The sequence below is a fragment of the Dermacentor albipictus genome, chromosome 2 (genome assembly GCF_038994185.2).
Source record: "Dermacentor albipictus isolate Rhodes 1998 colony chromosome 2, USDA_Dalb.pri_finalv2, whole genome shotgun sequence".
Taxonomy (NCBI): domain Eukaryota; kingdom Metazoa; phylum Arthropoda; class Arachnida; order Ixodida; family Ixodidae; genus Dermacentor; species Dermacentor albipictus.
This window is the reverse complement of record NC_091822.1, coordinates 125,393,045-125,404,107: the sequence shown is the minus strand read 5'-3', so window position 1 is coordinate 125,404,107 and position 11,063 is coordinate 125,393,045. Positions and strand designations below refer to the sequence as shown.

The window sequence follows — 11,063 nt, the reverse complement described above, 5'->3', positions numbered from 1 at the left end:
TGCAGTTGTGCCGCCCGCGCGAAGCTCCCAGGCGGTGCGTGAACTTTTCTTAAACACTTTTTTCTTCAACAGTAGCCTATTCTTTACTCTTTCCGGGGGCCGTATTTTGTCATACAGCAGATTCCCATACGTGGCTGCTAATGGGCAATAGCTCACATCGATCAAGTAGAGTGTTTGGAACAGTGCGCTTCTTCCTACCCGCTAATGTGTACATCTATAGGTGGAGCTTGCTAAACAGGCTTGAGTAAGCTAAAATCTGCTTTCCGATTGCGACAATAGCTACGTGCTTCCTGAAGAAGCCGAATATCGTCTGCTCACGTTCGGCCGCGGCCGCCCGCGCAGGATTCGAACTTTGGTCACCCTTATCGTCGGTGTCACAGCCTTCGGTCTGCGCTGATTTCGAGTGGTTTTGAACACCCAACTAGCCTCGAACCACGCGGACCTTAAGGTCAGACCACACCCCCTGTTGCCAACACGCGATCACTCCTGGCCGCTCCTGGCCGCTCCTGGCTAGACACATAGGCACATTTGGCTTCGCACTGAGATAGCGCTTCAAAAATGATCAAGTCGTGTGCAGCTACTATCCGTCGGCCAAGCTATTGGAGGACAAAGCCTGTCCACACGACGTAGCACGGCACAAGAGCGCTAGCACGCACTCAAGCCCAGTCGTGCAGATGGAAAACGCGGCGCATGCGTGCTGCGTGCATGCGTGCATGCAAGTTGCAAGTAGCTGCCGTCTGCTGCGCAGCGTATACATACCGCGGCCGCCGCGGGGTGCCGCGACGAGTCCACTGGCTGAGTGCACTACGGCCCAGTGAGGGCAGCCTTGTTTGGCCCGTCGTAGGCGCCAAAATCAGAAATAGTGGCGTCTACGTGACTACGTAGACGCCACTAGTCTACGTGAAATCAAACTTAAAGTGCCCGCCACGGTGACTCTCAAGGCTGTGCGTTGTGCGCACGCCCCATTCTTCCGTAGCTTTCGCAGTGCAAGGCAGTGAAGAAGGAGCGGGAACACCGCGAAGGAGACCACAGGTGACCTCTTGATTGCGAATAACTGCGCTTCTGCTGAAAGCACTGTAGCACTTACTGCGGCAACATATTTCTTAGACTAAATTAACTTAAATGCATTACTCGATGTCGATAAAAAGCGGTTCAGGCCCTTTTAATATCTGCGACTAGAGCATGCGAAATTATTTTCGTTTCCTTATTTGCCATCTTTCACTAATAGCTGTGTTCAGCTTGTGCACCAGCGTAAGAGTTGGTAGAAAGATGCGCGAGACAATTCATCTCAATTATTGAAGAAAAGTACTGGACAAAAAAAAACCGCGTGCTCTCCGGGTCAGTGAACACCACTCAGAGCATGGTTACACAAACTTCCAGGGTAGATTCTTGGTATGTGTCTCGCAGATTCAGCTGTCCTTGTTTTTCTCATGTGTACTATGCAGTATTATCTTCTCTTGCATGACATCTCGTACAACAGTAATCGCCGCATGCACATGTATGTTTCGTTCATTTGTTTTGTAAGATGTGGAATATGTCTGTATTTCTCATTACGGGTGCTTCGTAGCATAATATCTTCCGTAATGTGAACTGCCCGTACGCCCAGCTCTCCCGTTTTCTAATTACGGAAATGAGGGTGCAATATTTTAGCGGCAGCTATCTCCGGAATCCACAGAAAAAATAGTTTTACCTTGTACGAAGGCACCTTTGGCCCTCAAGCAGGACAGAGACCTTAACGGAAGTTTCCTTCAGTAAGGCGCCTTTGTCGCTTATTGCTTACTTGAAGTAATAGTAGCACACTCACCGCGCCCCAGATGTTGGTGTTGTTATCACCGCTGTTGTTGTACGGCGTCGCTCCCGTTATCCAGCACGCGGGGTAATTGGCCTTAAACTCGTCCTCCGTGAAGTGCGTCCAGGGCACGAAGCCGTCAACTGGGAATTGCCTGGTAAACGGAGGCAGCAGAATAATCAGGCCAAAGGGTATTCCTTCATTTCTTCGCTCCCACCACACCGACCCACTGCAGTCTCATATTAGTTAACGAAATTTGATGGATTGACGCTCCGATTAGAAGATATGCGAAATTCTGCAATTGCGTTTCGCCGCACATCTCGGTCGATTCCCCACGTATTGGTGGACGCCACCCTAACGTTGGAAAAAGGTGGGGTCTGAATTGGTGCCCAAACAGCGGATTTCTCTGAGTACCAAAATCGGATCTCGAAGGCCTGCTCCGTGCACCGGAAGCTAATATCAGGACCGGAAAGACGTCATATACGCTAGGTTTGGACACCACCTATAAAGCAGGGGAACATTTGCTTGTGGCACCATCTTAGCCTCAACTCTTCCTGCCGAAGACCTCGCTGTTGGGATGCTTTGACCCAGTGGTACCGGAAGCAGGAGGGTGGTCATATTGTGTAATAATAATAATAATAATAATAATAATAAAGTTTTATTTTCATCAAAGCGATCGAGGGGCCGTAGGTAAAAGGTGCTGAACAGCTTGACTAGAGCCCACGGTCCACTCTACAAGGCAATACACGAGCATACATGAAACATACAGGAATTTACCAAGGGCAACGCAAAATTGGTTCAGTTTATTGCATTACAAGGAAATCAATATTAAAATAGTTTAAAGGCATAACATATCCCGTGACGCAGTTCGCGAACTGTAGTACGACCTAACTCAATTCCACATTTATTCAGATTATTAAGAAATTCAGGCAAAATATACGATTCTGTACCCATAGAATAGTTAGCACGGGCAGTGACCACCTTCCATAATTCAGAATGACGTATAGTACAGGATCTGGGCTTTATTTCCAGGTTGGCTAGGTTGCGAGAAAAATTTCGATTTTCTATTAATTCGCGCTTAAAGGCAACAATTAGTCTATAGCTGTATAATTTCCAGACAGGCGTTATATCTGCTTTAATGAAGAAATATGTGTATGAGCATTGTAGGGGACATAAAAAAGAAGCCTATCTTCTTTTGTAGGATGTACACCTTCGTTAAGTCAGTCACTGTGGTAGATCCCCATACTAAAAAGCAATAAGAGAGCTGAGACTAAAAAGGAGAATTATATATCAGCTTTTTTTACGCTGAACGGTAACATCGACTTTCATGTAAATAAAATACCAACGACACTTGACAGTTTAGTGCGAACAGAATCTACATGAATATCCCACAGTATATTTTGCGAAAACGTGACCCCAAAAATTTTATTACTTCTAACTATTTCTATTTTTCGGGTACCGTAAGTAAGATCTGTGTTCATATTTACCTGCATTCATTTCGGTCTAAATGATAGCACAGCCTTGGTTTTGTTGGTGTTAAACCGTAACTGATTTGCTGCAGACCATTCTCGCAGTTTTACAAGAGTGTAGTTTGCTATGTAGCTTATTTGCTCACAGTCTGTAGCTGAAAGAAAATATGCTGGCATCGTCGGCGTACAATATATATTTGCCTTCAGCGCATGTATTTGTAAGATCATTTATATAGATACTAAAAAGAAAAGCTCCAAGAATGCTGCCTTGAAGCAGACGTCTTGCAATCGGTTTTAGGTCGGAGCAGTGCTCACCTATTTGAACATACTGCCGCCGATAGCCACAGTAAGATTTGATGAGATTCCACCAATGGCGACGCACTCCATACAATTCGTTTTTGAATGAAATGGAATGAATAATTCAGTAAAATGCCTTCGTGAAGTCAATGTACAGGTCCAGTAAAACCATCTTACTTGAAAACAGTGATAAGCCCTTTTGTTTTATCAAGGCTAGTTCTGTAGACTTATGCTTTCTAAACCCAAATTGAGCTGGGTTAGGTCATATTTCTGGAAAATGATTGAAAGGCGATCAACGATAATCTTTTCTAAACCATTCGAAAATATTGGCAAAACTGAGATAGGGCGACAATTCTTGATGTCATTTGGATGGCCTTTCTTGATCAATACTGTAACCTTAGCCACCTGCATTATTTGTGGAAAAACGGCACTGGAGAAACAAAGGTTAAATATATGGGTAACAATCGGTGTGATGAGATCCATAATACATTTAAGAGGTCAAATTTGTGTACCGTCAACGTCACAACTAGAGCTGTTTTGAAGAGACATAAAAACAGAGTCTGTGGAGGAGTACGTTTACCTAGGTCAACCAATCACAAGGAACCCGGACCATGAGAAGAAAATGCACAAAAGAATAAAAGTGAGTTGGATCGCATACGGCAGACATCGTGAGCTCCTGACGGGGAGCTTACCGTTATCATTGAAAACGAAAGTATAAAATCAGTGCAATTTGTGGGTGCTAACATACGGCGCAGATACTTGGAGGCTGACAAAGAAGCTTGAGAAAAAGGTAGTGACCCCGCAATGAGCGATAGAACGAAGAATGCTCGGCATAATTTTAAAAGACAAAAAGAGAGCTGTTTGGATCAGGGAGGAAACGGGTGTAGACGATAGGATAGTAGACATTAAGAGGAAGAAATGGCACTGGACAGCTCATGTAATGCGCAGACTAGATAACCGCTGAACCATTAGGGTGACAGAATGGGTACCAAGAGAAGGGAAGCGTAGTAGAGGAGGGCAGAAGGCTAGACGGTGCAACAAAATTAGGAAATTTGCGGGTGCTAGTTGGAATCGGTTGGCGCTGGACAGGGGTGATTGGAGATCTCAGGGAGAGAGAGGCCTTCGTCCTGCAGTGGACATGAATAGGCTGATGATGATGATGAAAAACAGACCGAACTTGTTCTTCGCTAATGGCCTCAAGAAAAAAGTAGATTGGTTTCTAGGGGGCATGAATCCTGAAAATTCAGACATTGGAAAATAATCGCCACCACTGCACAAAATCGTTATTAAATATATTCGCCAAAGCGTCACCGGATATCTCGACTTCACCGATTTTAAGTTAATCTATTTTTGGGGACGAGTTACTATGATTTAAAACAGTGTTAAACATTTTCCACAAAAGATCAGGCTTACGAGAGTCGGCGTCAAGTTCAACATGAAAATAGTTTTGTCTGCTTAGCTTTATCTCTTCATTTAGCTGATTTTGGTACATCTTAAACCCCTTGAGTTTTGGTGGATTTTTAGTTTTTGTGAACTGGTGTTACGTAGCATTCTTGTCGTTGATCTTTCTAAGGAGTTCTGGCGTAAACCAAGGCTTACGTATTTTCCTACCAAGTTTCAGTTGCATAAGCGGAAAGTGCCGTTTATATATTCAGTGATGTGATCAACGAACTTGTTAGACGCCTTGTCAGTGCAATTAATCGCAAGAAGATATTCGAAGTCAGAATTTCTCACGTCATTCCTGAACGTATCCAGGCGAGTAGGAATTATTATTTGAGCGTTTATAAGTTATTTTTTGCTATGATGATTGTTTCTATCATTATATTATAAAGGTAGGAAGGTGGTCACTCAAGTCGCAGGTCATCACACCCACAATATTATTTTCACTGACCGAGTTAGTAATAATTAGGTCTAACAAAGTTACGCTATGTTCTGCGATCCTAGTAGGCGAATTGATTTGGTTTGAGCACCCATTTGAAGTAATGAGCATATGCACAGCATTTTTGGCTGTGGAATATCCTAGGAAATCAATATTATTGTCGCCAGCAGATAGAACAAAGTAGCCAGCCTCAGAAATAAACGATAAGACCTCTTCGTAGAGCGAAAAAAGTGTTCAACATTTCCGTCGGGCGGGCGATAACATGCAGAGAAAAGACAATTTTTCACTTTTTCTGTCAGAACTTCGTAATCACAGCAAGAAACACAGAAACGAGAAAGCAGTTCACAATTTAACCCTTCCTGTAGTAGCATCATTACGCCGCAGCCACGGTGATTGAGATTTAAAGGAAATGACTGATAAGGTGTAAATCTGAAGTGACCATGATTTTTTTACACCACGTTTCAGTGAGCATTATCACATAAACAGAACTGAAAAATTCGAAATAAAATACTCGATAGTATCTTCTTTGTTGCAAAGGAAACTAACATTCATGTGAAGGCATTTCAAAGCGATTGTCTGATAGCCCGAGACAACATCATTCACTTCATGTGGCAAGAGAAAGTTTTGACGTGTTGATTGCTAGTTGATTGACGTGTTGATTGCTATTCACACATAAAAAAATTAAAACAAGCAAGACGATCAAGATTGAGTGTTCCGATAGATCATGCCGGAAGGTCACGATCACTGCGCACGACGACTGAAGAATCGCTGTCTGCCTTACTCAGATAAATCTTGCCGTTTCTGAGCCAGACATATTTGTAGCCCCTTTACCTTGCCAACGCCTTTGCTGTTAGAAACAGTTGCCGGCATCGGGTTGTTGTCATATTCTCTAGCATAAAAGTACTGCTTGCATTGGCTGTCGGTTTCTGCCTATTTTCCAACCATTTATCCCTGGTGGCTTGCCGGGCATATCGAACGATTATTCCCGGGACCTTGGCAGCTTTTGCTTGCCGGAAGGCGGTGAACAGCATCAACATCCAGTTTGGTCAATTCTAGGGTTTCTAACAAACCTGCCACTCTGTTCACTTCATCAACAACTCTTCGTTCGGAGTAACCTGAGCAACCGAATAAGGTGAAAAGGGGTACTGCAGGTATTTCGCATATAACGCGTTGCATCAGCTCCAATTAATTTGCAACCATTGTATACTGAGGCCAAGGACGCCCCGCAACTGTGGCCTAGCTGAAATCGGCCGAGACAAGGTCGTCTACCACGTGACTCAAAAGAGATTGCTTCAGTGTTTCACGACAACGCTGTGACTCCCCTGACAATATGTGGCTGCTTCAAGTCTTGAAGCCTTTGTTGGTTTTCTTGCATTTTATTTCTGAGCCATTTTCTCTATGTATTATTATTATATGAATAGAAGTTAGAAAAGTGGTCTCAGAAGAAGCTTTCTGTGCTTCTTTCGCAGAATGTCCGGTCGAACTTAGGTGAACTGATATGTCTGTAACACACTTCGAAGCCATATAAAAAGCCCAGAAATAGTGTACTTAAGAAAACAATTTACAGAAAAAGCTAGTTCAGAATTTGCGAAATTATCTCTAAATAGTAGTGCAGCAGCACACGCTACAGCGTTTGGAAGTATTTGCATTTACAAGACATCATAATCATACGCTGGGTACTTATACTTACAAAAAAAGCTTTCGAATTTTTTTAGCTATAGTGAATGAACACGCAATACGCACGCAGGAATAGAGTACGAACAAAGAATTGCAGATACTGAAATGAACCTTTCCGATGATCCTAATATAATGCTCCTTGCACAAAATTTCGGACAGGTGTCTAATATCTCAGAGGGCACATACAGCCCACCCCCCCACCCCCTTTTCACTTGATACGTGAGCTTTAGTTGATAGACAAGCCGTAATACTATATTACTATCATGATAATGTTGGGCAATTGTTAATTTCAGTTAGCTGCCTAATTGAAACTATACCCACCCGAACATTGTATTTATTTATTTATTTATTTATTTATTTATTTATTTATTTATTTATTTATTTATTTATTTACTCGTTTATCTATAGAGTGCCGTAGACACAAATGCCGCCCTGAGCAGGAGGTGCAGACTGCATGACTCTACATTTGTACATATGCATCTACGTGTAAAAGAAAGACAAAAGCAATGCAACCTATAGAATGACCAGAAAAAAATTGAAGCCATTCCACTCAATGTTGACTACCAGCGGATCTGCAGAAAGGACAAAAGACATGACTGAGTGTTAAGGTTTACTTGTGTTGGTCCTTTTCCCTTCCGTGTTTGTAGAATACCCTGCGAACACGCACAATCGCTGCTAATAACGGCGCAACCTGTCGAGGCATGCAAATTGAAACGCGCCAAGCATCAAGCGTCTCGAGACATCTGGCTCGCCCGCAAGAAACTCACAAGGGCGTTCTATGCCGCTTGTCGATGCAGGCGTCCGTGGCGTAATGGTTCCAATGTCTCGCTTCCATGCTAATCTAAAGTAGAGTTTCCGCATTTCTCCTATGCTTCGAATCGCGGCCGCTAACGGCCAGAAACGATCCCCACACCTCGAGCTCAACAGGACAATGCCTAAGCCCCCAAAACTATCGCTGTCGGTGCAGCGGCCTTTCGCTGATATTTTCCGCGCTCATATTGGGAGATTTTATTTACCTTGTCATCGAGGATCAGCGGTTACGAAGACTCTACATGTGACTACCTCACACCTCTACGTAATCACGGACTTACGACACACTGATTCTTACTGTAGATTCTTGCCCACTTCCTCGAGAAACTCCTGGCTGTTCGCTGGCCAAATTCGGATGCCCAGGATGACGAGGCTGAGCGCGGGAGAAAGTGGCTGTGGATGGTCCTTCTGCAGCTGCTCTCCCCTTTTACGTAACTTCTGCACATGCGAAAGCATTATATGGGTTACATTTACATGCGCATGCGGCGAACTGTAGTTACAATTACGTAGCCTGCTAGAAACTTCTCGCGTCTCGTTAACCTCTTCGCTGCCTGAAAACTCGATTGTTTTACTACGATTAGGTAAAATCTTTATTCTTTCACCTCAGACCCGAATACAACTATCAGACACAATCGCTCATCGATATGGTTTTTATCGCCTTGTGGTATATGCACGCGAAGAACATTTTAAAATTTGTGCACCACGGTTAAATGGCAAAAGCAACATCTCTATGTACGTGGAAGTGGCCATCTCCTCTTGCTGAATATGGTAAAAACTTCAGTTCATATTGCCTAAGTGCAGAGATGTAGTTCGAACTAAATGTTCTACATTGCCACGTTGCTGATGCATCATGGTATTTCACTTAACCTAAAAGAAATCCAAACACACGTCACTGTTGCATTCCGCAGTTTGTGGCAACACAGAGGCCAAGCTCAATTTAGTGTCAAATTTTTCGAAAGCGCATGACAAGAATATGAGTTAACCAATTCTGTACAGTTCCAGATGCACCGCGGTACATATCCAGAATGAATATTTTGAATAACAGCTTCCGGCTAAGCACTCAGAAAAAGAATAGAAGGCAATGTACAATACATTGTAGAAAGGTTCCTAGGCGGATGTAGTCTTTGTAATTATGCTACATCGTGTACTCAGAGAAAATAGAGAACGTTCATTGCAAGCCGCCGTGCGCGACTTCTTTATAGGAATAAAGTAAGTTTGGACGTGTGGTTCTTAAGAAATATGTTTATGGCCAGTTTATTACGTTTCAGTGAAGTTTGGCGTGCTTGAAATATTTTCTCAGAATCTTTGAATTAGTGTTGTGGCCAACCACGGATGCAAGGCTGACGCGGGATGGTATACATTAGTTGATACGACCACACAAGAATCCAGGGCCAGGATAACGTAACAGGGCTATTCTCTTTCGCTTTCTCAGTGATATTGGCATTACTTCGCCCACTTTTTAGGAGGATCGGCTGGTCGGCTGATACTGCCCCCTACGTTTTAATTTCTACTTCAACGGCATTGCAGTGATACTACTGATACTGAATATGTAATATATACTGGTGATGATTTTTGTCATTTATTGGTGATCCATGGGAATTCATGGGGACATTGTTACAGCACGTTAAAATATTTTCCTCAGGAACACAATAAATTCAGTATAGTAACTCTAATGAAACCAAAATTACCCTTTTTGCGTGTACTTAGTGAGCAAACACATTCACACGCTTTTACACTCATTCAGTTTTCCATACAATTAGCAGGGACAGGTGAATTCCTTGGTGTTCATTTTCCATAAATACGCAAAAGGGTTGTGGCAAGTCAAGCGTGTAATTAAGTGATATCAAGATCCCTTGACATACTGTTAAGTTTAAGCTCTTTTGGAAATGAGCCGCTAAGCTTCATACAAATATTACACTTTTATCTCACTTTAACAACTGCTTTCAAATATGGGGAAAACCTAAACTAAACAATCTAATTTAAATGGATGTGCTACGAAATGAAGCACCTCACCGGAAACCTCATCCGATATTTTCAAACGGCCAAACGTCATTTAAATTCATATGATTATCTCAGGAAAGATATCTAAGCGTTATACACATGGAAAACAGAGCTCTCGAAACGTTAAAATCCCTCGAAACGCTGGCACAGAATGCGCATGTACCGCATGTTGGATGTAATTGGCACCAATCAATAAAACTAGAGTGGTGCGCCTCACTAAAGTAAGGCCAGCATTATATTTGTCGTAGTAGAATTTAGTTAATGAAGTTGTGCTGTTACTGAAGTTGTTCGATGATGTTAGTCCGTGCTTGTGTGTCTGCATTACAGCGCTCTCAATTTTGTATTTGAAGAACAGCGCCTTCTTTACAACTTTTTATAGTTTCTCTCAGAAATCGTTGATTAAGCGTTAAAATTTCCCTTTTGGCCCGTAAGTTTGTTCTAGGAATGAATCTTGGTGCCGAGTTTACTTCCGTCAGAAAACCTGAAAACTCAAGCAGCCTTCGGTGTAAGGGGAAGAAGACAAGTATTAGTGAAGCGTGATTACGCAAAGCTACAATAATGCTATGCACGTTCAAATTTGCACATCATAAGTAATGTGAGCCCTCTTGCACCACCACCTCTCGAAAGAGTAAGGTGATAGCCAGTGATAGCCAGTGATAAGTCAGGCCAGAAATACAAAAGACCTTCATAAGAAAGTGAGCTGCACATACTGCCCAGCCCTCGACGCTTTAAAAAAGAGCTCCCTTAGAGATACCACCTCCGCAGCATGGACGAACCCCAGCTGTTCAGCAACAAAGGGCGCGCCGTAATGACGCGCCACAGTCCCAAAGAGGCAAAACAGCCTAGTGTAAGGATGAAGTAGCCTTCCAGAACAACTTTGTGAAATGGCTCCGGAAAGGCATTAATGAGGGTATAGTCTTTCCTTATAAAACCTCAGCTGCCCTTCATATATAGTAATCCTTTCAGAATGAGGCGCTTGCTTTGGGTCTCACGAACAACCCGTTACACTGACCATGGTGAATGACGCAATCCCTGAGAGAAACAGACTGGTGGTCAGAAGAAATAATGCGCTGAGGATGCACGAACTTTCCTTTGAGTGTGATTTGCGGTTACATTCGTGATCTGCCGCTGACGCTCTAGC

The 11,063-nt window shown here is 43.1% G+C and overlaps 1 protein-coding gene across 1 annotated transcript in view; it reads right to left on the bottom strand.

Annotated features, from left to right (window-relative positions):
* Positions 1-11,063, bottom strand: part of LOC139056088 (uncharacterized) — a 36,974-nt gene that overhangs the window by 6,229 nt on the left and 19,682 nt on the right. Inside the window, exons 9-10 of the mRNA XM_070533947.1 lie at positions 8,220-8,359; positions 1,805-1,943 (exon numbers count right to left, since the gene is read on the bottom strand). Of these exons, the coding sequence (XP_070390048.1) occupies positions 1,805-1,943; positions 8,220-8,359 (279 nt within the window). The remainder of the gene's footprint in view (positions 1-1,804; positions 1,944-8,219; positions 8,360-11,063) is intronic.